Raw genomic sequence first — 26,104 nt, forward strand, 5'->3', positions numbered from 1 at the left:
GGGCTTCCTGGAGGAGGGGCCATTGGCGCTGTGCCCTGAGGCATGAGTAGGAGTTCTCCAGCAGAAAACGGGCACAGGGAAAGGGGTGTTTGAGAGGAGACTCTCCTGGGCAGAAGGAACAGAATAGGAAAAGGCTTAGGAAAAAGACCTCTTTGAAGAAAAGCCCCAGGTGGCTCAGGCATAGGGTTTGAGAGGGCGTGGTCAGAGGTGGTGCTAGAACAGGGTGTGAGGTGTGAGGGGTTGGGGGGGGGAGGGGGGAGGCAGGGCCAGGTTCCCGGAGGCCTTGTGGGATGTTGTAAGAAAGGCAAACTTTCTCCCTAGGGCAGTGAGGAGCCTCCGAGCAGGGAGCGGGAGGGCACACTTGTGCTTTTAGAAGCCCTCTCTGGCTGCCACCAGGAGGGGACTTGGTCCAGAGACTGAATGGGGATCTGGGTGGCTCCCAGTTGAGGGCGGGGTTGTGGGGATGGGGGAGGAACAGAGTGTTGAGGAGCCAGGAAGATCAGCCGATCAGCTGGGTTGCCGATGCCTCCCGCCCTGGGAGGAGGAGAAAGCTATAAAAATCCACGGGGACTTTTTTTTAAGTAACTGCTGAGAACCCAGTTAGTTACACCTCCGCTGCTGGAGACCAGCCAAAGCTTCCTGTCAGCCTGGGGCCGGGGAGACAGCGCCACCTGGGGGTTGCTTAGGAGTGTGGCCAATGAATGGGGAGTCCTAAGACTGGCAGCCTCTTTCAATGCAGCCCATTCCATTTAAAACAAAAAAAACATTAAAAAAACCAAAAACCCACATATTTAAAATATATATATTTTATTGATTTTTTACAGAGAGGAAGGGAGAGAGATAGAGAGTTAGAAATATTGATGAGAGAGAAACATCCATCAGCTGCCTCCTACACACCCCCACTGGCGATGTGCCCGCAACCAAGGTACATGCCCTTGGCCGGAATCGAACCTGGGACCCTTCAGTCAGCAGGCTGAGGCTCTATCCACTGAGCCAAACCGGCCAAGGCAAAACAAGAACATTTTTATTGCGATAAAACACACATAAAACTCATCTTCTTAGCAGTTTGTAAGCGTATAGTTCAGTAGTATTAAGTATATTCGCATTTTGGGCAAACAATTTCCAGAACTACCCTGTTTCCCCGAAAATAAGACAGTGTCTTATATTAATTTTTTTCTCCCAAAGTTGCGCTAGGTCTTATTTTCATGGGACGTCTTATCTTTCCATGCGCTAGGTCTTATTTTCAGAGGATGTCTTATTTTCGGGGAAACACGGTATTTTATCTTGCAAAACTGCAACTCTAAACCATTAAACAACTCTCCAGTTCCCCCTTCTGCCAGCCCCTAACAGCCACCATTCTACTTACCTTTTTTTAAAAAAATATATTTTATTGATTTTGTACAGAGAGGAAGGGAGAGAGATAGAGAGTTAGAAACATCGATGAGAGAGAGTCATCGACCAGCTGCCTCTTGCACACCCCCTACTGGAGATATGCCCGCAACCAACGTACATGCCCTTGACGGGAATCGAACCTGGGACACTTCAGTCCCCAAGCCGACGCTCTATCCATTGAGCCAAACCAGTATCGGCACCTTTTTTTTAATGTATATATTTTATTGATTTTTACAGAGGAAGGGAGAGCGATAGAGAGTTAGAAACATCGATGAGAGAGAAACATCGATCAATTGCCTCCTGCACACCCCCTATTGGTACATGCCCTTGATCAGAATCGGACCTGGGACCTACTTCTCATTTCTATTTAAAAAAAAGACAAACTAGTGGCCAACCTACAAATTGGGATAATTCTGACTTAAGGAAACATTTCTAACGTTTCTTGTAAAACCAAAACAAGCTGGCTGACCAACCGGAAGGAGATGACCCGTTGGCAGGACTTGAGGAAGTGAGAAGGGGCAGCCGGGGAGGGACTTGAGGGCCAGGCTGAGGGCATCGGCCTCGCCCTGGAGCCAGGGGTGGGGTATGGAAGGGATGGGAGATCAGGGGCGGCTTCCTGGAGGAAGGGACGGTAGAGCAGAAAGTACAAGCTGGGCTTGGGGATGGGGTCTGGGGTGTTTATAACTGAACCCAAACACGAACGAGAAGTTAGCAATGAGTAGAAGGGCGGGATGGAACGGGAAGAGAAGGGAAGGTGGCTCCTTTGATAAAATCTCAGTACCTAATGGTACCTGGCTCTGCCGAGTGGCCTTGGGGACCCAGCAGCGACAAGACAGGCTCCCCGGGGTCTCACAAGCGGGAGGACAGGATGGGTTTCTGTATGGCAATGGCTTAGAATGGGGGGGTTAGGCGGAGAGGAAGGCGGGGGGCGGGGCCCTGAAGGGAGGGAGGGCTTCCCGGAGGCCCGAGGTCAGAGCTGCAGCCAAATAAGAGAAAGGCTGGGAGGAAGGGCCAGGCTCGGGCTGCAGGGGTTGCTGACAGCCAGCTCCAGCCTCCCCTTTCCTTCCCGCCTCCCCAGGATGTCGCCGAGGCCCCGCTAAGGCCTGACCTCAGCCCCATGCGGCTCACCCGCTGCCAGGCCGCCCTGGCGGCCGCCATCACCGCCAACCTCCTGGTCCTCTTCTACGTCTCGTGGCTGCAGCAACAGCCCAGGAGCGCCCGGACCCGGGGCCCCCGCCGCGGAGCCGCCGCCGCCGCCGGCCCCCAGGTCACCGTCCTGGTGCGCGAGTTCGAGGCCTTCGACCACGCGGTGCCCGAGCTGGTGGACTCCTTCCTGCAGCAGGACCCGGCCCAGCCCGTGGTGGTGGCCGCGGACGCGCTGCCCTACCCGCCGCTGGCCCTGCCCCGCCTGCCCAACGTGCGCCTGGCGCTGCTGCAGCCCGCCCTGGACCGGCCCGCCGCCGCCTCGCGCCCGGAGACCTACGTGGCCACCGAATTCGTGGCGCTGGTGCCCGACGGGGCGAGGGCCGAGAGCCCGGGCCGGCTGGAGCGCATGGCGGAGGCGCTGCGGGCCGAGGCGCTGCGGGCGGGGGGTGCCCGCCTGGTGGCCGCCCCGGTGGCCTCGGCCAACCCCGCGCGCTGCCTGGCGCTGAACGTCAGCCTGCGGGAGTGGACGGCGCGCTACGGGCCCGCGCCCCCCTCCGCGCCGCGCTGCGACGCCCTGGACGGCGACGCCGTGGTGCTCCTCCGGGCCCGCGACCTCTTCAACCTGTCGGCGCCGCTGGCCCGGCCCGTGGGCACCGGCCTCTTCCTGCAGGCGGCGCTGCGCGGCTGGGCGGTGCGGCTGCTGGACGTGACCTTCCCGGCGGCGCGCCAGCCCCCGCTCGCCACGGCGCACGCGCGCTGGAAGGCGGAGCGCGAGGGCCGCGCGCGGCGGGCGGCGCTGCTGCGGGCGCTGGGCGTCCGCCTGGTGAGCTGGGAGGCGGCGGCGGGCGGGGCCGGGGCCGGGGGCCGCCTCGAGTGGTTCGGCTGCGGCAAGGACACGCCGCGCTGCTTCGGGACGGTGGCGGGCGACACGCCGTCCTACCTGTACGAGGGCCGCTGGACGCCGCCCTGCTGCCTGCGCGCGCTGCGCGAGACGGCGCGCCACGTGGTGGGCGTGCTGGAGGCGGCGGGCGTGCGCTACTGGCTGGAGGGCGGCTCGCTGCTGGGCGCGGCCCGCCACGGCGACATCATCCCCTGGGACTACGACGTGGACCTGGGCATCTACCTGGAGGACGTGGGCAACTGCGAGCAGCTGCGGGGCGCCGAGGCGGGCTCCGTGGTGGACGAGCGCGGCTTCGTGTGGAAGAAGGCGGTGGAGGGCGACTTCTTCCGCGTGCAGTACAGCGAGACCAACCACCTGCACGTGGACCTGTGGCCCTTCTACCCGCGCGACGGCGTCATGACCAAGGACACGTGGCTGGACCACCGGCAGGACGTGGAGTTCCCCGAGCACTTCCTGCGGCCGCTCGTGCCCCTGCGCTTCGCCGGCTTCGTGGCGCAGGCGCCCAACAACTACCGCCGCTTCCTGGAGCTCAAGTTCGGCCCCGGCGTCATCGAGAACCCCGAGTACCCCAACCCGGCACTCCTGAGCTTGGCGGGGAGCAGCTGAGGCCCCGGCTCCCACGCCTGGGGGGGTCAGGGGAGCCGCCCTCTGTTTTGATGACTCCCGGCATTTGGTGGACGGGCCACGGAGACCGCACTGCCCTGCAAAGGCCTAGAGGACAATCAGAGCCGTGCCCTGGGCCCCAGAGCTGGGACAGTTTGGGAAAGAGGAAGAGTGTGGGTTCTGAGGCCAGACCGTGGCGATTCAAACCCTGTGTAGTGGCCCTGGGCCCGTGTCCCGGTTCCTCTGCTCCTCGGTTCTCTCCAGGATTCCAGGAGCGCTCGCTGTCTGCGCACATGATGAGCCCCCTGACACTTGGCTGCTGGGGCTGCTTCTACCACCAGGGGGCGCCTGTGTCCTATCACCGGGCCCAGGGCTTTGTGTTCGTAGCTTTGACATGTGTTGAGCCGTTGGGCTTCTGAGCCTGGCCAGATAGAATGACCATCTCCCCTCCTTCCAGAATGCGACTCGCTCCCCTCCCGGGAGAGCCCTGCGGGGTGCATGCTGCCCTCAACCCCATCTGGAAGGAGGAAACAGGCTCAGAGCGCTGAGGGGCGACTGGCTGTGGTTAAGGGTGGGGTTCTGGATCCGAGCCCCACTCCTTCTTAACCGTTACCTCATTATTTGAGCTTTCTGCACCTGTGTGCCTGCTCGCAAGGCAGGGAAACAGTAACCGTAGCTCACATATGCTACGCACTGACTGTGTGTCAGGCATTGTTCTCGGCGTTGCACCGTGTTGCACGCGGATTAACTGATTCTTCCCTCTCCTCAGCCCTCCCAAGCGAGAGCTGCTTTGGTTTTCTCCTGACGGACGAGGACACTGAGGCCAGAATGGTGAAGCCACTTGGCAAAGGCCAGACAGCTTGGCAGGTGGCAGAGTGGGGCCTCGAACCCAGGCTGTCGCCTAGAGCCCACCCGGAAGGGGCCCGTGTGCCCCGTTCAACTGCTGGTCCCCAAGAGGCCCCCTTGTCGCGTAGCAGGGACAGCGACGGCTGCCTTCCTTTGTGGTCATGCATCTGAGAGTAAATGCTTTTTGGGCATGTGACCCGGCATGTGCATTTATCAATGATATCAGGTGCTACTACCATCCTGTATGTTAGTCATAAGGCTTAAATTATTTCATTTTCAAAATCAATAAAGAAGTTTTGTTGACTTGCCTTCATCCCAACCACGTGGTCCGCACACCCTCCGAGTGTGTGCACCTGGCGTTTGAAACCACAGCCTCTGAAGTGGGAGAGTTCTGGGTTCAAACCCCAGCGCTGCGGCTTCCTCCCGCTGGGAACCAGGGCCTCCGAGACTCTGCCTCTCGGTGCCTCTGCTTGGCCCCTGGGGAATGGGAGTGATGCTCGCCCCACAGGGGTGCAGGGAGGCAGCTGATGGGTGAAAGGGTCAGGGGTCAGGGCTGGGTTTGGATCCTGGTTTGGCCAACAGCTGTCTCTGTGACCTTAGGCAAGTCCCTGCCCCCTGACCCTGTAGGTCAGGGGAGCGGGGCCCTTAGGGCCCTTCACACCAGCGAGAAGAGACAAATGCCAATTTGACCCAGTCTCCCCAGGCTCAGATGTCAACGCCTGGCTTCTTAGAACGCAGCCTCTGTCTTTAGCCTCTCCACATACAAGCAGCTCACCAAGAGACAGCTGGGTTCCCATCCACGGAGCATTCTGGAAACGGGGCCGTGATTTGGCGGTTACGTGTGGTTGGGCGGTGCTCTTGGCCCTTGGCAGACACAGCCCGGGGTGGAGGGTCTTACAGGCAGGGCACCTGCACACCGTGAAGCAATGTCCTTTGTCACGTACCGTCTTCAAATGTGTGTTTATTGGTTTTAGAGAGAAGAAGGGAGAGAGAAAGAAACATCCATCTGTTGTTCCATTTATTTATGCATTCATTTATTTATTTATTTATTTATTTTAAATATATTTTATTGATATTTCACAGAGAGGAGGAAGGGGGAGAGATAGAGAGCTAGAAACGTCGATGAGAGAGAAACATCGACCAGCTGCCTCCTGCACACCCCCCACCGGGGATGTGCCCCCAACCAATGCACATGCCCTTGACCGGAATCGAACCTGGGACCCCCCAGTCTGCAGACCGATGCTCTACCACTGAGCCAAACCAGCTTCGGCTGATTCATTTTTTTAAAAGATATATTTTGTTGGGTTTTTTTTACAGAGAGAAAGGGACAGGGACAGAGAGTTAGAAACATCAATGAGAGAGAGAAACATCGATCAGCTGCCTCCTGCCCACCCCCCACTGGGGATGTGCCTGCAACCAAGGCACATGCCCTTGACCGGAATTGAACCTGGGACCCTTCAGTCTGCAGGCCGATGCTCTGTCCACTGAGCCAAAACGGTCAGGGCTCACTGGTTGATTCTTGTACGTGCCCTGACCGGGTATCAAACCACAAACCTTGGTGTATTGGGACGACATTTTAACCAGCTAAGCTGCCCCGGCCAGAGTTCACATACTGTCCTCAAGTGTCCCTTGGACATTCATGAAGTGCAGGTGATGTTCAAAATATTTTGCAGCTAGTATGGTAATATAAATTAATATATACATCAATATATGCATCAATTTTTTGTTTTTATGTATTTTTTTTTTAAAGAGGAAGAGGTGAAGGGGGAGGAGAGAAACATCAATTTGTTGCTCCACTTATTTGTGCATTCATTGGTTGATTCCTGTATGTGCCCTGACCAGGGATCGAACCCGCAAGCTTGGTGTATCAGAACAACATTCTAACCAACTAAGCTACCCAGTCAGGGGAGCAAAAACATGCATCAAGTTTTTAAATATTATTTTTTTAATTCTCAGAATAATCATCAAAATTATCTATCTATAGGTTCATATTTCTTTAAGTTATGTGCAAAGAACATAAGTTGAAGCTCAACTCATTTTTAACTTATTTAATTTTATTTCATTTAGAAATTGTTGGTGTGATTTCTTGATTGACACAGCTAAATATATGTATACTTATCAAACAACACACACACACATTACTATATATAATCTTGCCTTAGCTGTGATTTGATAAGGGAATCACATCAAATGCTTCTAGCAACATCCCATAAAATTGCAAATCATTAGGTGACTTAAGATTTCAATAAATAAAAATTTCTCTTTGTATCAAACATAGTGTTTTTATGTTTTTACTGTTCCAGAACAGCAGTTACATTTAAAACTTTTCTAGCCCTTATAATACAGCCAACTAAGTAATTATATGGTAGAAAACCCAGCACAACAATGAACTTGAACTAATGAACTGCTATTACAACTTGTCATTATTGCATTTTACTGAGTCTCGATTGCTCTCACACCATTAAGCAGCCAGAAGTATTTCAGTATTTTAACCAGCACATCATACTAGCGCAGACTAAGTAAATATTGGCCTTACTCGTAAAGCCTGGTTAATAATTCTCTGAGCCCTGAACCTGTCTCTTCCTGCAAACTCAAAGGTGCTTTCTGTAAGGTGTTAGCAGGTCCTGAATTTTCCAGGAAGTGCAGATCCATGTAAAACGAGGGAAACTTATATCGTGTTTTGTTCAAAACTTGGCCAGAGATTGTCAACAGGTTCAGAAAAGTCACATTAGACACCAAGACCACATGTTGGGAGCTGCCTTCACTGCAGGTGTAAACATCTGGCTGCCTCCTCGGGCTCCGGGGTGTGCATTCCCAATGGAAATGCATAGTATAGCCGAAACCAGTTTGGCTCAATGGATAGAGCGTCGGCTTGGGGACTGAAGGGTCCCGGGCTCGATTCCGGTCAAGGGCATGTACCTTGGTTGCAGGCATATCCCCAGTAGGGGGTGTGCAAGAGGCAGCTGATCGATGACTCTCTCTCATCGATGTTTCTAACTCTATCTCTCTCCCTTCCTCTCTGTACAAAATCAATAAAACATATTTTTTTTTTTTAAAAAAAAGAAATGCATAGTATACATTTCTGCCCTTTTATTTCTCCTCTTTTAATTTTTATTTTTTAAATGTATTTATTGATTAAAGTATTACATATGCGCCCTCATTCCCCCTTCACCCACCACTCCCCCCATTTCTCCTTTCACTTACACTTCGGGCCACGTGAGATTGTTTTTAAAATCGTGTGCAGGTGGGTTGGTTATATTATTATGAACTTCATTTCAGGAGAGCCATTAGGACTTGCCCAGAGCTGACAGCCAAGCCGGCACATGCTCTGTTGTGGCCAGGCCGGCAGTTTGAACACGAAAACATTCCATTATGGATTATTAATCCACTGGCAGATGGCCACGGCCACGCGTCCCCTGTGGTTCCCTCCTGGCTCTCCCTGGCGCCTCCTGGACCGCCCCTGACCCGGCAGCCAGGGATTCCCACTGGCACAGGGGGAGGGAAGGGGTGTGTGTCCCAGATGCTGCTGGAGGGGACAGTGCTTTTCCTACGTTGTAACTACTGCGTGCACTGCCCCGGGCATTGCAAAGTCTGGGCTCTGAAAAGTGGGTGGCGTGCAGAGACCTGTGACCCAATGCACCTTTATACACAACAGCCCCAACTGGAGCCACCCCACATCCATTCACAGACAGCACATCATCTAGACACAGGCATACTCCTCAGCAATGAAAATAAAGAGGATGGGCCTGGCTGGTGTGGCTCAGTGGATAGAGCATCGTCCTGCAGACTGAAGGGTCCCAGGTTCGATTCAGGCCTAGGGCATGTGCCAGGGTTGCGGGCTGGATCCCCGTTGGGGGGTATTGCAGGAGGCAGCCGATTGGTGATTCTCTCTCACCATTGATGTTTCTATCTATCTCTCTACCTCTTCCTTCCTCTCTGAAATCAATAAGTATATTAAAAAAAAAAAAAAGAAAGGATGAACCGCTGATCCCTCTCAAAAACAGCTAAATCTCAAAAGCATCATGCTAGCTGAAACCGGTTTGGCTCAGTGGATAGAGCATCATCCTATGGATTGAAAAGTCCCAGGTTTGATTCCAATCAAGGGCATGTACTTTGGTTGTGGGCACATCCTCAGCAGGGGGTGTGCAAGAGGCAGCTGGTCGATGTTTCTAACTCTCTATCCCTCTCCCTCTCTGTGAAAAATCAATTTAAAAAAAAAAAAAAAGCATCATGCTAAGTAAAAGAAGCCAGAGACAAAAAGCGACCTGCGGAGTGCACTGTGAAACACTGATCCTCGGTGACCCGGATCAGTGGCTGCCCGGACCTGAGGGCGGAGGCGGGCAAGACTGCAAAGGGGCACGGGAGGTGCGGGGCGGTGGGGACATGGGGATGTGATGTACCTTGGTGGTGGTGGATTTTCACCCATGTGTACATCTGTCAAACCTCATCCCACTGCCTGCTTGGATGGATGCCGTTTATTGTATGTAACTTACACCTCAACAAGGCTGACCCACAAAAAGGGGGAGGGAGGGAGGGGGAGAGGCGAACAGGCCTGGAAGCATAGATCTGTGGCCAGGACAGAACAAGCTGGGCCGTTTCCTGGTGCTGCCTGAGCCCCGGAATGCCACTCTGAGTCTGGAGCCCAGGCCCACGCTCTATCCAGGGCAGCCCGAGCCCTCCCTCCGAAGGTCGGACAAGAGGGCTGCCCCAGCCCCTGGCCAGGTGGCTCCGTTGGTTGGAGTGTGGTGCCCATGTGCCAAGGTTGTGGGACTGATCCCTGGTCAGGGCACATGCAAGAATCAACCAATGGCCGAAACCGGTTTGGCTCAATGGATAGAGCATCGGCTTGGGGACTGAAAGGCCCCGGGTTCGATTCCGGTCAAGGGCATGTACCTTGGTTGCGGGCATATCCCCAGTAGGGGGTGTGCAAGAGGCAGCTGATCGACGACTCTCATCGATGTTTCTAACTCTCTATCTCTCTCCCTTCCTCTCTGTACAAAATCAATAAATATATATTTTTTTAAAAAAAGAATCAACCAATGAATGCATGAATATGTAGAACAACAAATCGATGTTTCTCTAAAATAATTTTTAAATGTATTTTTTATTGTTGATTTCAGGGAGGAAGTGAGAGGAAGAGATAGAAACATCAACAAAATGTCATCATCAGCTGCCTCCTGTACTCCCCACGCTGGGAGTCGAGCCTGTAACCCGGGGAGTGTGCCTCCACCGGAAACTGAACCGTGACCTCCTGGTTCATAGGTCGATGCTCAACCACTGAGCACACCAGCCGGGCTCTCTCGGGCCATGGGAACAGGGAGAGGGAGGTGAGTCTGGCCTAGGGGGTGGCCTCAAGGTGCTTTTTCTTCTCTTATGCAACCTTCACCTTGGGGTGTGGCTTAACCGCCACTGTCACCAGAGGAAAACCCAGCCCTGAGTGCCCGAGGTCCCACAGCTGGCGGGCGGCAGACGAGGGATCCGAACCAGCCTCTTGTAGCCAGGCAGCTCTGTAGCTGGGGCCCAGCTCCCTCATCCTACAGACTGAGTGCCCGCTACGCACCAGGGCCTGTGCAGACAGCAGGGAACAGGCCAGAGGCCCCGCCCTCCTGGAGCACACAAGCCAGCGGGGACCTGTCTGGGAGCCGCTTAAGCCCGTCTACACCCAGGAGGCTTGAGATGGTTTCAGTCTTCCTCTATGACCTTAGATTATCGTTTTAGGCACACTAGTGGCATGTACTCAGGTCACTTTAAAAATGGAACAGAGGCCGAAACCGGTTTGGCTCAGTGGATAGAGCGTCGGCCTGTGGACTGAAAGGTCCCAGGTTCGATTCCGGTCAAGGACACGTACCTTGGTTTTGGGCACATCCCCTTTGGGGGGCATGCGGGAGGCAGCTGATCGATGTTTCCAATTCTCTATTTCTCTCCCTTCCTCTCTGTAAAAAAATCAATAAAATATATATATATATATATATATATATATATATATATATATATATATATATTTAAAAATAGAACAGGAAAAGGTGGCTGAAGCAGTTTCCTGGAACTTGGCCATTACATACCCTTTGAACACACATACATTGTGCATGTAGATAGTATATTAAATATATTGCATATTTAGGTATGTACCTCTTTAAACAGGCATCCCACATAATGTAAACTTAACCCATCCTCCAAAAAAACATTAAATAGGAAACGTGAGGATAAACAACAATTTTGAGCGCGGAAAATAACGCACTCACTCCTGGCTTCCTCCAAACACGCCACCACATTTCCCCAAATATTGTTAAAACACTCTTAAATATTTCTGTAACAACCCACCAAGCATTAAAAAAACAAGCCAACCAATTACTTAACTACTCCACACTTAGTATACTCATTATCTGGCCCTGTTTGTGTGTAATCTACAAGTTTGCACAGAATCAGGAGGAAATGGGGGAAGGAAAGATGCTAACGATAATCCAGCAATAACACTGGGGCGGTGCTGCCTGCAGGCCCTGCTAACATCGGAATGTGTAACACGCTCCGGTGACACACAGACCGGATCCTGTCGGAACAGGTGAGCAGCAGCTGGTGCCGTCCACTTCCGGGACTCAGACGGGACTCGCCAGGTAACTGCCACGTGTCCAGAATGGAAACCACGCCCTCTAGCCATCTGGCTCGGCGGATAGAGCGTTGGCCTGCGGACTGAATGGTCCCGGGCTTGATTCTGATCAAGGGCACATGCCTAGGTTGCGGTCTTGATCCCCAGTGGGGGGCTTGCAGGAGGCAGCCAATCAATGATTCTCATGATTGATGTTTCTCTCTCTCCCTTCCTCTCTGAAATCAATAAAAATATATTTAAAAAGAAACGAAAACCATGCCCACACACCACGATATTTTGAATTTAATTTTAAAAAATCACTCTGCAATGGATATTATAAAAATAAATATATTACAATTCGGGTGTTCTCGAATATTCTCAGCTGAAAATTCTCCCCCCAAAAAAATGATTAAAAAAGTTGGTCAGGCTGCCACTCAGGGAAGATAATTTTTTACGGAGGCGCATGGCACGTGCGGAAGGTCGGCCGCTTGAGTCTACAGGTGCTTGTGGCGTACAATGAGGCTGATAGTTGCACAGCAGGTTTTTTTTATTTAAATAACAAATTTGGGGTTAAAGGAGCAAATCACCATTGGGACTATCTGCGGTGGGAGTTCGGATACTGAGGGAAACCCGCCTTCTTATGGAAATGATCACAGCGGCAGGTGAGTGTCTTCCTGAGACACAATCTTTAACGGGAAGACCATCTACACAGGAGACATGCGCACAACATACGTGTACGGGTTCACTCACGTTTCCCAATGTTCCCCTCTATGTCAGCATCACCCGTATCAAGACATGTCACACTAGCCAGAACCGGTTTGGCTCAGGGGGTAGAGCATTGGCCTGCGGACCGAAAGGTCCCAGGTTCGATTCCGGTCAAGGGCATGTACCTTGGTTGCGGGCACGTCCCCAGTGTGGGGGGTGCAGGAGGCAGCTGATTGATATTTCTCTCTCATCCATGTTTCTGACTCTCTGTCCCTCTCCCTTCCTCTCTGTAAAAAAAAAATCAATAAAATATATTAAAAAAAAAAAAAAAGACATGTCACACTGGCTGTACACCACAGAAGGTCCCCTTGATCTCTCTCCCAGTCCACCAGCACTCGGAAGACCACCACCGCTGTTTCTCTATCCTGTCCTAGGCCGTCATGTACCATAGAGTATGTACCATTTCTGGCTTCTTTCACTCTACATATTATCTGTGAGATGCACCCACATTGAGTACAGCGGACCTTGAACAACAGAGGTATTAGGGGCCCCAACCCCCCTTAAGTCAAACTTGGTTTTCCCAGAGCGTCAGTGGTCCCTCAGCATCCACAGAGGACTGGTTCCAGGCGCCCTCGGATACGGAAATCCAGGGACACTCCAGTTCCCTGCGTATATGACACAGGTCAATGCATCCCGACTCCCACCAGATCAAAACAATGCAGGTATTTTGTTTTTTTAAATCCAGGTATCAGTGGACCTTCGCCATTCAGACCCGTGTTTTTCAAGTGCCAATTGTGTACCAGTACTTGCTTTTTTTTTTTTTTTTTTTTGCCAAGTAGCCTGATCATTGTACCAGTTTATCAGACTGACTTCCTTCTGGATTTTGGCAATTATAAAGACAGCAGCTACAAACATGTGTACCCTGGTTTTTCGTGTGAGCAGAAGTTTTCATTTCTCTTGGGTAGATTCCCAGCAGCGGGGCTCCTGAGCCGTATGGTGTGCGTGTGTTTCATTTTGATAAGATTGCCTCCACCGCCCTGGCCACGTAGCTCAGCTGGTGAGAGGCTTGTCCCGATAGACCAAGGCTGTGGGTTTGATCCCCTGGCCAGGGCACAAATAAGAATCAACCAATGGCCCCAGCCGGTTTGGCTCAGTGGATAGAGCGTCGGCCTGCGCACTGAAGGGTCGCAGGTTCGATTCCAGTCAAGGGCACATGCCCAGGTTGCAGGCTCCATCCCCAGTTAGGGGTGGGCAGGAGGCAGCCAAACAATGATTCTCATCATTGATGTTTCTATCTCTCTCTCCCTTTCTCTCTGAAATCAATAAAAATACATTTAAAAAGAGCCGGCTCCGGTTTGGCTCAGTGGATAGAGCGTCGGCCTGCGGACTGAAGGGTCCCAGGTTCGATTCCGGACAAGGGCATGTATAATACATTGGTTGTGGGCACATCCCCAGTGGGGGGTGTGCAAGAGGCAGCTGATCGATGATTCTCTCTCATCGACGTTTCTAACTCTCTATCCCTCTCAATTCCTCTCTGTGTAAAATCAATAAAATATATTAAAAAAAATACATTTAAAAAGAAAAGAATCTACCAATGAACGCATACATAAGTGGAACAACAAATCGATGTTTCTCTCCCTCTCCGAAAATAAAGAAAAGGCTGCCTAGCCACTTTCCAAAGTGACTGGGCCATTCTGCATTGCCACCCAGAAATGCATGGGCTCTGCCCAGCTGGGCCACACGCCCGACAGGACGGGTGCGTGTTTGTTGCCATCCCGGTAGGTGTGCATGGCATCTCCTGGTAGCTGCCCCTGGTGTTGATGGACAGACATTTCCATGAAGTCCAACTTATCCTGTGTTTTTTATTCCTGTGTGGCTAGTGCTTCTAGTCAAATTCTTTTTAAAAAAAAAAAATATATTTACCCTAACCAGTTTGGTTCAGTGGATAGAACATTAGCCTGCAGACTGAGGAGTCCCGGGTTCGACTCCAGTCAAGGGCACATCCTGGGGTTCTGGAGGCAGCCAATCAATGATTCTCTCTTATCATTGATGTTTCTCTCTCTCTTCCTTTCTCCCCTCCTCCCTGAAATCAATAAAGATATACTTAAAAAAAAAAACATATATATATATATATATATATATATATATATATATATATATATTGTATTGATCAGCTGCCTCCTGCACACTCCCTGCTGGGGATGTGCCTGCAACCGAGGTATGTGCCCTTGACTGGAATGGAACCTGGGACCCTTCAGTCCGCAGGCTGACGCTCTATCCACGGAGCCAAACTGGTTAGGACTCTAGTAAATTCTTAAAAACATCTGATTAGATATACTTGACAATTTTGTTTTGTTTTGTTAATCCTCACCCAAGGATATATTTTCCATTGATTTTTAGAGAGCGGAAGGGAGGGGAGAGACAGGGAGAAACATCTATTGGTTGCCTCCTGAATGCGACTGAGGTATGTGCCCTTGACCGGGATCGAACCTGAGACCCTCCAGTCCATGGGCTGACGCTCTAATCACTGAGCAGAGCTGGTTAGGGCTTGGCAATGTTATTGCTAGAAAATGTCCTCTCACCCTAACCGGTGTGGCTCAGTGGATAGAGCGTCGGCCTGCGGACTGAAGGATCCCAGGTTCGATTCCGGTCAAGGGCATGTACCTTGGTTGCGGGCACATCCCCAGTAGGGGGTGTGCAGGAAGCAGCTGATCGATGTTTCTCTCTCATCGATGTTTCTAACACTATCCCTCTCCCTTCCTCTCTGTAAAAAGTCAATAATATATATATATATCATATATATATATATATATATATATATATATATATATATATATATATATATATATTAATGTCCTCTGGAGTGATAGCAGTGTTTGTCCTCAGTCTCTCCCTACCCAGAGTTCCCGGGACAGGGGGGAACGTACCATGGAGTCACAGCACCCACACACTCCCCCACCCCCACCCCCACCACAGTAGCCAGCCAAGGAGCCAGCACGCGTGGGAACATCCCGTCCAGGAGGCCACAGTTCCCCGTGGCAGCCTGTGCCCTGTGCCCTGTGCCCCGTGCCCCGTGCCCCGTGCCCTGTGCCCTGCCCTGAGATGGGGGCCAGGCAGACTCCCAGGATGAGCGTGGAGGACACCACGTCTCCATCTGCTGTTTCGTAGCCTTGCGGGGGGGGGGCAGGCGCTGAGATCAGGGAGGTTTGGGGAGGCGGTCACACACACCCACACACACACACACAGGTGTCCTAGCAGCAAAGCCTCACGGATCGGGGGTGGGGCGGGAGGCTGGGCTCCCGGCTCCGGAGTGTGTGGCAGGGCCGCCCAGAGCCCGGGCCGTCCCTTTGTCCATCTCGGGCGGTCGGAGTGTCCGGAGTGCCCCGTGCGCAGGGAGGGTCCCCGCGGGGCTTACATGACGGACTCCCTCTCCGGGCGGCCGGCGTCCGCGGCGGGCCTCGTGAGGAGCGGGTTCCCCTCCTCCAGGGGGACGGGCGTGGGGTCCGCGCACGCCTTCACCTCCACCAGCTGGGGCACCGAGCTGGCGGGCTGGCTCCGGTCCACGTAGTGCTGGAGGAGCCCCGCCCCGAAGGCGTCCCCTTCCACGTTGAGGACGGTGCAGGACCGGTCCCTGAGGGTGGGGTGGCGGGGGCGTGAGTGAGGGCTGGGGTCCAGGCCCAGCTCTGCCCCCCGCCCCTCTCCCGGGAATCATGAGGTCTCCGACACAGACCGCCCTACACAGAACCCGATTCTACAGCCCTGACCCAGGGCATCCCTCCCTCCATCCCTCCCTCCATCCCTCCTCCGAGAGCCTCAGAGCCCCGCCCCTGCCTCTGAAGGCCAGAGTGTCCCATCCTGTGTCCTCGGCCTCTGAACCCCAAAGGCTGGCTCCTCCATTCTCTCGGGCCCCCGTGGATCCTTCTTCCTCTAAAACAGGATTTGTTCCTTCCGGAATCTCAGAGTCGCCCCTCCTTTTCTTGGGTCCCCCGGAGGGCCTCCACCCCCACCTCTCCTCTTCCCCTGAAACTCAGAGTCCCCTCTTCAGGCCTTTCTCCTCCTCAGGATCCTAAGGGTTTTTTTTTTTTCTTTCCTTTTTTTCAGTTCTCTTGGGGTATAAAACTAGGAGTGATATTGCTAAGTGTATGTGACTGTGTGCACACTGAGTGGCACAGATGATGATGATCTCTGAACGCATAATAATCTGGCCACTCAGTGTATATCCTATATAATAAAAGGCTAATATGCAAATGGTCCCCTTTTGACCAGCAGGCAGGCCGGCCAACCGCCCATGTCCCCTCCCCCTGGCCAGGCTGGCTGGACCCCACCCATGCATGAATTCATGAACCGGGCTATATATATATATATATATATATATATATATCAAGTGGCCAGATTATTATGTGTTCAGAGATCATAATAATCTGGCTACTCAGTGCATGTGACACTTTAGAAAATGTAGCTACAATTCACACACCATAAAATCACCCATTAAAAGTACAGCCCAGCCCCTCTTCTGCCCAGAGGCTCTCCATGGCCCTCTTCCTCATCCCCTTTCCCGGGAGTCCCCGGAGCCCCACCCCCCTGAACCCCCAAACACACACTCACACTAGCCAGTCCACAGCCAGGATCAAGGAGATGTCAACCGGCAGGTTGATGGCCTCCAGGATGATGGCGAGGGTGAGGACGCCTCCCGCAGGGATGCCCGCGGCGCCCACGCTGGATGCCGTGGCGGTGACCCTGGGGGCAGAGGGGAGGTCAGGGAGGGGCCCCGCGTCCGCAGGGGAGGGGTCCCAGGTGGCCAGCCCACACTCACAGGATGGTGATGATCTTCACGAAGTCCAGGGGCTGCTGGTTGAACTGGGCAATGTACACAGCGGCCACGCACTGGAAGAGCGCGGCTCCATCCATGTTGACCGTGGCGCCGATGGGCAGGATGAAGCGGCAGATGTTCTTGGAGACGCCATTCTTCTCCTCCACGCACTTCATCATCAGCTGTAACGTGGCCGAGCTGGGAGGGACCAGGCAGATCTGGGTCATTGCACCCAGGCCCCGCCCACCCAGGAAGCCCCGCCCACACACCACCCGTCCCTGACCCAAACCACGCCCACCAACATGGACACACCCACAATTAAGCCCCGCCCATCGCTAAACCACACCCACACACCTTGTCCAAAGCCACGCCCACCAGCTTGGACACGCCCACCCACTGCCTCCACCCTCTTCCCTGCCTCCACCCACAGCCTTTCCAGCAATGGGAGCCCTTCCCTTCCCAGGGCCAGAAGGTACTAGGGATGGTGTAGACCAGTGGTCGGCAAACTCATCAGTCCACAGAGCCAAATAGCAACAGCACAACTACTGAAATTTCTTTGGAGAGCCACATTTTTTAAACCTAAACTTCTTCTAGTGCCACTTCTTCAGCATAGACTCGCCGGGGCCGCGGTCTTCTGTGTAAGAGCCACACTCACGGGGCCAGAGAGCCCCATGTGGCTCGGGAGCCGCAGTTTGCCGACCACTGGTGTAGGCTGAAGCTATTCCAACGTGTGGGCATCCTCAAAGTCCACACAAAAACTCACTCCTAAATCCTATGGCTCAGAGCTCACGGACTCACACCTGCAGCCTCCACCGAGGACGGACCTCGGCTAAGAATTACTAACTCTCTCTCGCCGAAACCGGTTTGGCTCAGTGGATAGAGCGTCGGCCTGCGGACTGAAGGGTCCCGGGTTCGATTCTGGTCAAGGGCATGGACCTTGGTTGCGGGCACATCCCAAGTAGGGGGTGTGCAGGAGGCAGCTGGTTGATGATTCTCTCTCATCGATGTTTCTCACTCTCTATCCCTCTCTCTTCCTCTCTGTAAAAAAAAAAAAAAAAAATCAATAAAATATTTTTAAAAAAGAAAAAAAAAGAATTACTCTCTTGGGGGTGCCACTGCAAGAGGTTCAGGCTCGGCTGAGAAGGTGGGAAGAGCTTCCGGAGGTTGGATCCGGAGTGGGGAGCACTCATGCCCGAGGGCCAGGCCTGGGCGGGAAGGAAGGGCTCTAGGGAAGGGAGGAGGGAATCTCTAAGTTTCCTAATTTTAGCGGGGGGGGGGGGGGGCTGGGATCCGGGACCTTAGGAGAAACTTGGGAAAGTCCAGCCCCTGGGCCCAGACCCCCATGTCCCGCAGCACAGAAGTTCGGGGGCCTTCGGACACGCGATGCCTGCCGGCTGCAGGGCCCTCGGCGGCAGGCTGCCCCGGTCGCACCTGGAGGCGGTCCCGAAGGCGGTGACCAGCGGCGCGGTGATGCCCCACAGGAAGCGGTAGGGGTTCTTGCGGGTGAACAGGAAGTAGATGAGCGGCAGCACCAGGAGCCCGTGGATGGCGTGGCCCAGCAGGCAGCACAGGACGTATTTGCCCACTCTGGCGAAGAGGTCCCCCACGTTCTCCCGCTCCGCGATCTTGCTGGCCACCAGGGACAAGATGCCCACGGGGGAGTACCTGGCGCCAGGAGACAGAGGCAGCCTCTGAGCACGAGCCCACTGCGCGGTGCGGCCCACGCAGCCCGGCCACCGCCCCCCTCGGGGCCAGGAGGCGCCCGGCACCTCCCTTGCCCGCCTCGTGCCCTCTCTCCCTTTGAAGTCAGCGTAGCCGGGAGATAAAAGCAGCCTGGCTGCTTCCCCCGCCACTGGGGAGTAAGAGTCACCAACCAGCCGAAACCGGTTTGGCTCAATGGATAGAGCGTCGGCTTGGAGACTGAAGGGCCCCGGGTTCGATTCCGGTCAAGGGCATGTACCTTGGTTGCGGGCACATCCCCAGTGGGGGGTGTGCAAGAGGCAGCTGGTCGGTGACTCTCTCTCATCCATGTTTCTAACTCTCTATCTCTCTCCCTTCCTCTCTGTAAAAATCAATAAAATATATTTAAAAAAAAAAAAAAAAAAGTCACCAACCAGAGAGAAGCATGCACCATGCGTGAGTCATTTACGACGGCCGGGTTCCTTTATGATGGCAGCTCGCATGATTTAAAACCCATGTACGTCTCTCACCACATCATGAGAAACGAAAAGACCACGGCTCACGTCTCAATCGCAGCTCCAAGGCATGGAGCGTGTGCCACGTGCTGAGCCCCTGAGCGTGCCTGAATCTTCCCCACCTCTCTAGAACGTTCTACCACCCCCCCCTCTTGACCCGGGAGCCCCTTCCTCGAGTCTCTTGCAGCTACCCTGGCATGAACAGAACGAAACCGGTCCGTAAAGCGGGAGCGATAACGCTCCCAACCTCATGAGAATGCCGGGAGGACGAAAGGAGATGCCGGGTGACACGAGCTGGATGCTTTTCAATAATTCATCGATAAACGTTAGCACCCTCTCTCCCGGAATGAAGATCCCTCCGGGTGCTTATGCCTCCCAGCCAGGAGGCCTCCGGGATTGCCTCCGGGGCCGCCTGATCGCTGTTACTCCCGGGTGCTGTCTCCCAACCCCTCTTCCTCGTTAGTACAGAGAAGAAAGGCGCCGTTTCCCAGCAACCTGTGCACCTGGGTTTGGCCACAGGCCCACGTTCTGGCCAGTGGGCCGTGCCGAGAAATTATACGAGCCAAGTACACTGGGTAAATATTAGCTAACATTGTTTTCTGCGAGCCTGCCATAGGCCAGGCACGGTCCCAACACCTTCCACGTATTAACTTGTGTGTGTGTGTGTGTGTGTGTGTGGGTTAACTTTTTTGTGCCTGCTCCGCTCAGCCCCGTTTTCCAGGAAGGAGAAAAATGCTGGATTTGAGTCCAGGCCTTCCGGCTCTAAGAAGGGCACAGGCAAGCCGAGACCGGTTTGGCTCTGCCGAGACCGGTTTGGCTCAATGGATAGAGCGTCGGCTTGGGGACTGAAGGGTCCCGGGTTCGATTCCGGTCAAGGGCATGTACCTTGATTGCGGGCATATCCCCAGTAGGGGGTGTGCAAGAGGCAGCTGATGGATGACTCTCTCTCATCGATGTTTCTAACTCTCTATCTCTCTCCCTTCCTCTCTGTACAAAATCAATAAAATATATATTTAAAAAAAAAAAAAAAAAGAAGAAGGGCACATCCTACCCCCCACGCCCCCCCCCTCCCACACCTACCACATGATCCAGGACACCAGCACCATGGTGGCGTCGTTGAAGGAGTTGAAGAAGCGGATGAGCAGCTCTCCATCGGGCCCCAGCTTCCGCAGGCACACGCCGAAGGCGATGGCGAACACCACCAGGCCCAGGATGTTCATGCCCTCCACCTCACCCTCCGTCTGCGGGCAGGGGAGTGCTCAGTCACCGTGCAGGCTCACGGGGCGCCTCTCCCGGGCCCCTTCCTGCCAAAGGCGCAGGGTCCCGGTCCAGGGGGGACCACCCAGAGTGAGCAGGGGAGAGTGGGAGACCCTGGGGAGTGTGGGAACTGAGGAGGTAGGGGCTGGCGCCCGCTCAGGGGTGTGGGTAATCAAGTAAGGCTTCCTGGAGGAAGGGGCTGAGTTAGACCTGCTGAACAGGAAGGGTGAACCAGGTCCAGAGGGGGGTGGGAAGACGATGAAATAATTTGCAACGGCCTAGAAACGAGAGCAACTCGGGCACTCAAAAAGCAGGAAGACGCTGAAACCGGTTTGGCTCAGTAGATAGAGCGTCGGCCTGCGGACTGAAAGGTCCCGGGTTTGATTCCGGTCAAGGGCATGCACCTTGGTTGCGGGCACATCCCCAGTAGGGGGTGTGCAAGAGGCAGCTGATCGATGGTTCTCTCTCATCGATGTTTCTAACTCTCTATCCCTCTCCCTTCCTCTCTGTAAAAAAAAAAAAAAATCAATAAAATATATTTAAAAAAATAAAAAGCAGGAAGAAACCCATGGTGTCTGGAGTGGCACGGGTTGGGCAGAATCACGAGAAGAGTCTGCGAGGGCCACAGGGCGGGGGGCCTGACCTCAGAGTGTCCTAGGACCTGTGGCAAGGACCCCCGGAAGGGAGCGTGACGGGGTTTGAGGGGGCAGAGGCAGGGACAGGTTTGTACGTGGGGAAGACCTCTTTGGCTGCCAGGCCCGGGGCAGACCTGGGAGGAGAGGCCCGGATGGGGGTGGGTGGGTGGGAAACAGGAGCCTGGACCACAGTGGGCAGTGGGGGAGGGGAAGAGGGGTCCTCAGGGAGACCCCGGAAAGGCAGAGGGACAGAAAGTGGAGAAAGGCTGCTCAGAGTTCAAAACCACATGACACACCCCGTGTTAGAAGGCCAGGGGTCAGCCCTCCTCTCTCACCTTCACGTAGGTCCCGTTGTCCTTTTTGTAGTAGGTGGAGTACTGCAAGGGGATGGGGGAGAGTCAGTGTGACAGTCACCCTCCCCCCCAGGCTGGCTCCTGCAACCCCCAAAGCCTGCCCAGACGTCCCTTCGCTCAGCCTCGCACCCCCTCCCGCCAGCAGCCCCCCGGGAGAAGGCCGAGGTTCAGAGAAGCGAAGGCGCCTGCCCAGCACCCCCAGCACCGCACAGCGAGAATTAGCGCCCCGCGGGGGGCTGGGACCCCCGTCCTCCTCTGTGGCTGAGGGCTGTGGGTGGGTTTCAGAGGTCACCCCAGAAACCCTGCAATGGTGCCCGTAAATACGTACCACCCCAAATCAAGCACCAAGGGGCTGCGACTGGCTGTCTCCCTCCCTGCCCGCCCCCGCCCCCCCACCGCCCTGGGGGTTCCCCCGCCCCCACATCCCCGCCCCCAGGACTCACCGAGCGGAAGGTTGCAGACACCAGGTTGGAAGGGAAGAGATTTCTGTAAAGATAGACATGGGGGCGGTTATTAGGTACCACAGGGGAGAAGTGTGGGGGGGGGGGGTTTGGGGGGGGGGTACCTGCGGGGCTGGGTTGGCCTCTTTTTTTTTTTAACTCACTTCTGACCCCTTTTTTATTTTTTATTAGTAGTGGTATTATTTAAAATATGAGGAAGAGAGAGGGATAGAGAGCCAGAAACATCGATGAGAGAGAAACATCGACCAGCTGCCTCCTGCACGCCCCCTACAGGGGATGTGCCCACAACCAAGGCACATGCCCCTGAGAGGAATCGAACCTGGGACCCTTCAGTCCGCAGATGGACGCTCCATCCAGTGAGCCAAACCGGTGTGGACTGGGTTGGCCTCTTGAGGTGGGTATAACCTCACAGGCCCATGGCACCCAAATGTGTGCCCCCCCACCCCGGCCTGCACATTTTCGGGGCATGGCAGTGGGAGCTGGCCTCCCAGGGCCCCCAGAGGCTGTCATTTTTGCCCCAAAGAATTTCCGACGAGCGTCAGAAATGCTGGCTTCCCCGGGCAGGCTGCAGCAGGGTCACTTCTGACCTCAAGCAGCAAACTTAATACCCAGGACTTCTTGCATCAGCCACTTCCTCCGGGAACCGAGAAAAGGGCAGGCTGTCTGCCCAGAGGCCTTGGGAGGAGGCGGGGACCGAGGGAGACGAGGCATGGCTCTGTGTGTCAGGAATGTGCATCCCTGCCTGTGTGATCACAGATGCCTGCGACATCACCGCCGTGGCCGGGTTTCCGTGCGTCTGTGCCCAGCTGTGCGGCTCCAGATGCTTCCGCAGAGCCTGGGCGCGGCGGGCCAGAGCAGATACAGAATTGCATCTGGTTCTGGCACATGGGGAAGAGGTCTCTAAGCAAAAACAGCCTCCGAGTGGGTGTGCACCTGGCCAGCCCAGCCGCTAATCTCCCCTCGCCAGGAGGCGCCACCCCACCCCCCCAAGCTCCTGGGCGTTTCCCCTCTCGGGCGGGTGGCCGGGAGGCCCCGGAGGCTGGGGGAACCCGGTTCCGTGACTCATCCGTTACCTCCGCCACTTCCAGGAAGTCCCCATCTACCTGGAGACACTGAGTCAGCGGGACCCCAAGGCCAGGCCGTGGGGATCCCGCGCCCTGTCCTCATTAAAAGGAGGGAGAACCGTTCCTGGGGAGGGGGGGGGCGGGGCCAGAAGGGGGAGGGATGGAAGAGGTGGCGGTGGCAGGGCTTACCAGGAGCACATGCCGGCTGAACGGGGCGGGAAGGGCGGCTGAGGAAAGAAGCTGGCGGTGGGGGTGGCCCATGGCAATGGGAAGCCCTGGGACTAGGAAGGGGGCCTGGTGGGGGCCCCTGGGGTGTATCCAGACCCTGGACTCGCACCTCCACCCAGAAGCCCCAGCCTGGAGCCCTTGGCCACCAAAGTTCCCCGTGGAAATCCTCCGGGTCCCCGCCCCGGATAGGAGGGCCCCTCTCTGTCCCCCAAGCACGGCTTTCCTTTTTCTCCCATATGTGGGGTCCCCCACCCCCTTATGTCTCCAGTTCCCCACATCCTTCCCCAGGAATCTCTCTTCCCCCTTGAAAGACCAGAGCTTCCCTACACACACACACACACACACACACACACACACACACACACACAGTCTCCTGAGGCCCTGGAGGTGTCCGGGCTCCGGAGAATCCGGAGAATCCATTCCCTCCATCCCTACCACCACGCGCCCTCCCGCCCCGCCCCGCCACGTGGCTGAGCACCCTCTCCCCCCACCCCCCCACCCCTCACTCCCCCACCCGCTCCCCTCCTCCGGCGGCCGGTCCTGACCTCACGAGGTCCAAGAAGGAGTCCAGCACCTCCTTGCTGGGGAGGGCCGCGTCCTCGGGGACGGCGCCGGGGGCCGAGGCGTTGCCGGCGGGGCGGGCGGTGTCGGAGACGCCGGGCTGCAGCGCCAGCGCGATGCCCACGCCGAGCGCGGACGCCAGCAGCGTGGTGCCCAGGAAGAAGAGCAGCGCCCAGGCGCCCAGGCGGCCCAGCGCGCCCGGGTCCAGGCTGGCGGCGCCGCCCACCAGGCTGCACACCACCAGCGGCAGGATGATCATCCGCAGCAGGCGCAGCAGCAGCTCCCCGGGGAAGACCAGGGCCGCCCGGCGCGCGGGGCCCAGCGCCGCCGAGCCGCCGGCCGCCGCCACGCCGAGCCCCACCGCCACGCCCGCCACCACGGACGCCACGGTCAGCAGCACCAGCAGGTTGGCGCGGAGGCAGCGGCGCGCCCGGGCCCGCGAGCAGCGGCCGCCACCGCCGCCGCCCGCCGCGCCCGGGGCCTCGGGGGGCGCCGCGGCCGCGGGGGGCGCGCCGTTCGCCGCGGGCTTCGCTGCCGGCCACGTGGGGTCCGCTCCCTTGGGCGGATCGGCCACCATCGTGCACTCCTCGGGGTTTCTTGGAGCCTGGGAGCTGGGCGGGCTTGGGGCTCCCGCCGAGGACACCCACGTTCCCTAGGGCCGAGCGGAGGAGCAGCCGGAGGGTCCCCGGCGCGCGTCCCGGCGCCCAAGTTCCTGGTTCTCGGCCGATGGAGAGTCCGCGGTCCCGAGGCCGGCGCGGGGCTTCCCTGCCCGGAGGTGGTGTCCGGAGCCCGAAGGCTGGGTGTCTTAGGTGCCTTGGCCGCGGGAGTGGGGATCCAGGAGCTACTCCGGGACTCGGGGTCCTTGACTCGGGGAGGATGACGCGGCCGAGGTCCTGGTGGCGCAGATGCCGGACGCCTGGATCCGGGAGGCGGGGACCCGGAGTGCCTGGTCCTGGACGGGGAGGACGCGGGAGCCTGGGTCTGGCGGGGAGATGGGGGGCGGTAAACGGAGCTCCGGGGAGAGGGGAACCAGGTCCTTGGATCCGGGAGGGGGCGGTCCGGGACCCCTGGGCGTGGAAGGCGGCGGTCCGGGGCCCCTGGACACAGCAGCTCTCCCCGCGCCCCGCCGCGTGGCTCTCTGCTCGCTCGCTCCGATGAAGCTGTTACGGTTAAAGGTTCAGACCCGGGTGAGGCTGGCGTGGGCGGGGACCTGCCCAGCGCCCCGCCCTCCTGGGAGTTTAAAGCCCAATAACAGGGGCCGTATCCAGGGGCGGGGCCCGGGGTGGGCGGGGCCTGTGATCCTCCCGCGCTCCTTCTCCTGTCAACTCCGCCTGACACTCCTCCTCCACCCCCAAATTCGGTCTTTCATCAGCTCTTGGAACTTCAGTTCCTCCCGTGTAAAGCGCAGATTCCCGCTCTTTTTTTTTTTTTTAATATATATTTTATTGATTTTTTACAGAGAGGAAGAGAGAGGGACAGAGAGAAACATCGATGAGAGAGAATCATGGATCAGCTGCCTCTTGGCACACCTCCTGCTAGGGATGTGCCCGCCCCATCAGGGAAGCTGCGAAAATGCCACGACATGGAAATAGCTCACCAACGAAAGAAATGGAGGACAAAAAGCGACTGGATATAGAGTTCAAATCTACGCTTATAAGGTTTTTCAAGAATTTCACTGAATCAAAGGCAGACAGAGGTTACTAAGGCTCCTGGGGCCCCAAACCCCTGAGCTGGGCAGGAGCTTTGAACTCAGGTGTCTCTGGCCCCAGCCCTCGGGGACACCACAGCTCCCGGACCCCAACCTGAGACATTTCCTCAGGGGACCGTCACTTACTCTGAGCACCTGGCTGGGCCGGGGACGGGCGGTACCAGGGACCCAGCCAGGACTAAGACAGTCCCAGCCCTGTCCCTGGGGGAGTCACAGTCCAGAGGGGGCTCGGACCCAGCCCCAGACAACAATGATGACGCAGAACGTGGAACGGGGCAGCCCGGAAGGGGTGCCTGGCCAGCGTGGGAGTCAGGGAGGGCTTCCTGGAGGAGGAGACCGCACAGCTGGGGTGGGAAGGAGAGGGGCCAAGCCAGAGAGAGAGAACTCCAGACACAGGGAACAGCGTATGCAAAACCACGGCGCTGAGCGGGGGTGGGGGGGCCCAGAAGGCTCCCAAGCACCTATCTCACCTAGTCACCCCGCCCTCTGAGTGCCCGCCCCCCTCCCCGTGGCTTCCCTCAGGATAAAGCTCCAACTCTTCCATCAGGCATCTGTCAGCTCAGCGATACATTCCTTCAGCCTTTCAACAAACCACACCCACACACCAGGAGCTGAGAGATGTCCGATGGGCAGAGGTGGGTGGAGAAAGGGGAGAA

At 56.0% G+C, this 26,104-nt stretch overlaps 2 protein-coding genes across 6 annotated transcripts in view; one reads left to right on the forward strand and one right to left on the reverse strand.

The window, feature by feature from the left end:
- Nucleotides 1-5,196, forward strand: part of FKRP (fukutin related protein) — a 43,682-nt gene extending 38,486 nt beyond the window's left edge. For all 5 annotated transcript variants that reach the window (XM_084906057.1, XM_084906056.1, XM_084906060.1 and 2 more), the window contains one exon: nt 2,471-5,196. In XM_084906057.1, the coding sequence (XP_084762183.1) occupies nt 2,510-4,045 (1,536 nt within the window). In that variant the 5' untranslated portion in view covers nt 2,471-2,509 and the 3' untranslated portion in view covers nt 4,046-5,196. The remainder of the gene's footprint in view (nt 1-2,470) is intronic.
- Nucleotides 5,197-11,758: 6,562 nt separating this feature from the next.
- SLC1A5 (solute carrier family 1 member 5) lies at nt 11,759-24,911 on the reverse strand. The gene is made up of 9 exons (XM_084906041.1): nt 23,725-24,911; nt 21,870-21,912; nt 21,409-21,450; nt 20,262-20,422; nt 18,418-18,651; nt 16,990-17,184; nt 16,782-16,913; nt 15,592-15,807; nt 11,759-12,175 (listed from the first exon to the last, which is right to left on the reverse strand). Exons 1-9 carry the CDS (start codon nt 24,315-24,317, stop codon nt 12,160-12,162), a joined length of 1,632 nt encoding a protein of 543 aa, XP_084762167.1. The 5' UTR covers nt 24,318-24,911; the 3' UTR covers nt 11,759-12,159.
- Between the last annotated feature and the right edge of the window lie 1,193 nt (nt 24,912-26,104).

The sequence above is a fragment of the Pipistrellus hanaki genome (genome assembly GCF_964339955.1).
Source record: "Pipistrellus hanaki genome assembly, chromosome: 15".
In the NCBI taxonomy this organism is placed as follows: domain Eukaryota; kingdom Metazoa; phylum Chordata; class Mammalia; order Chiroptera; family Vespertilionidae; genus Pipistrellus; species Pipistrellus hanaki.